Source organism: Octodon degus, unplaced genomic scaffold (assembly GCF_000260255.1).
Source record: "Octodon degus isolate 3935 unplaced genomic scaffold, OctDeg1.0 scaffold00098, whole genome shotgun sequence".
NCBI classification, from domain to species: domain Eukaryota; kingdom Metazoa; phylum Chordata; class Mammalia; order Rodentia; family Octodontidae; genus Octodon; species Octodon degus.
Genome location: NW_004524674.1, coordinates 6,483,170 through 6,484,084, shown reverse-complemented (window position 1 = coordinate 6,484,084; position 915 = coordinate 6,483,170). Strand labels below are relative to the sequence as shown.

Below are 915 nucleotides of genomic sequence, written 5' to 3'. Positions count from 1 at the left end.
CTGGGCTTCTAGGAAAGCAATGTCTTTGTTCCTCTCAGTATCTCGCTTGGTGCCCTTTGATTTGGGGTTTTTGGCAAACAGGGAGGTGTCGAGTGATTCCAAGGACTTCCCTTTGGTGCTAAATAACCTCTGGGCTCGCTCTTCAAGGGTGCCGCCGCATTTCAGGCCTAAAGCTAAGAGGGCAGACTTCAATCTGTCTAGACCCAGAGAGGCCAACTCCTCCCAGGAGGAAAATGCAGACAGATCAAGATGGGCGCCAGCATGCGTCAGGGCGCTGCTTGTTTCTTTCCGCCAGCCAGGAAAGGTGCCGTTCTCCCATTTTTTCTCAAATTCAGTCTGTATCTTCCCAAAAAGCTCATTCTGATCTTGGAGGGGCTTCACTCTGTCAGTGTAATCCTGAAGATATTCAAGCAGCATTTCAAGGTATCTCTTGTATTCTGCATTCTTCCTTTCTTTAGGAATGTCAAATAACTGGTCAAAGATAGACAGGTATGTGATATAATCCAGCTTCTCCGATGCCTTCAGATTAATATACTTGAGGTAACAGTCATGGAGATCAAGGTAACGGCCATATCCCTCTTCATCTGTGAACTCCACCAAATTCTGTGCCTCTTCACTTGGATTCTCTCGTGCTTTCAGGAGCTCCTCAAATTCCACTGACATTGGCACACAAATCTCATTCGGGTGCTTCCGGTGGAATTCCTTTATTTGTTTGAGTCTATTATAGAATTCAGCAAATTCATTCAGTCCTGAAATAGCATGGAGCTCCTCCTTTCGTAACCCATCCTTGTCATTGTACAAATCCCTCAGGTTCCCACTGACCTCCATGTACCTATCTTGCATGGCCCGAGTGCGGTGGTCGGAATTGATCTGGTCCCGGAGCGTAGACTTCTTAGTGAGCATCTCTTTAGCCAT

General features: G+C 46.7%; 2 protein-coding genes across 4 annotated transcripts in view; one reads left to right on the top strand and one right to left on the bottom strand.

The window, feature by feature from the left end:
• Nucleotides 1–915, top strand: part of Pik3r6 (phosphoinositide-3-kinase regulatory subunit 6) — a 60,334-nt gene that overhangs the window by 21,888 nt on the left and 37,531 nt on the right. The window lies entirely within an intron of this gene.
• The window catches only part of LOC101574280 (splicing factor 3A subunit 3), a 2,237-nt gene extending 1,322 nt beyond the window's left edge, over nucleotides 1–915 (bottom strand). The window contains exon 1 of the mRNA XM_012516267.1: nucleotides 7–915. Coding sequence (XP_012371721.1) covers nucleotides 7–915 — 909 coding nt within the window. The remainder of the gene's footprint in view (nucleotides 1–6) is intronic.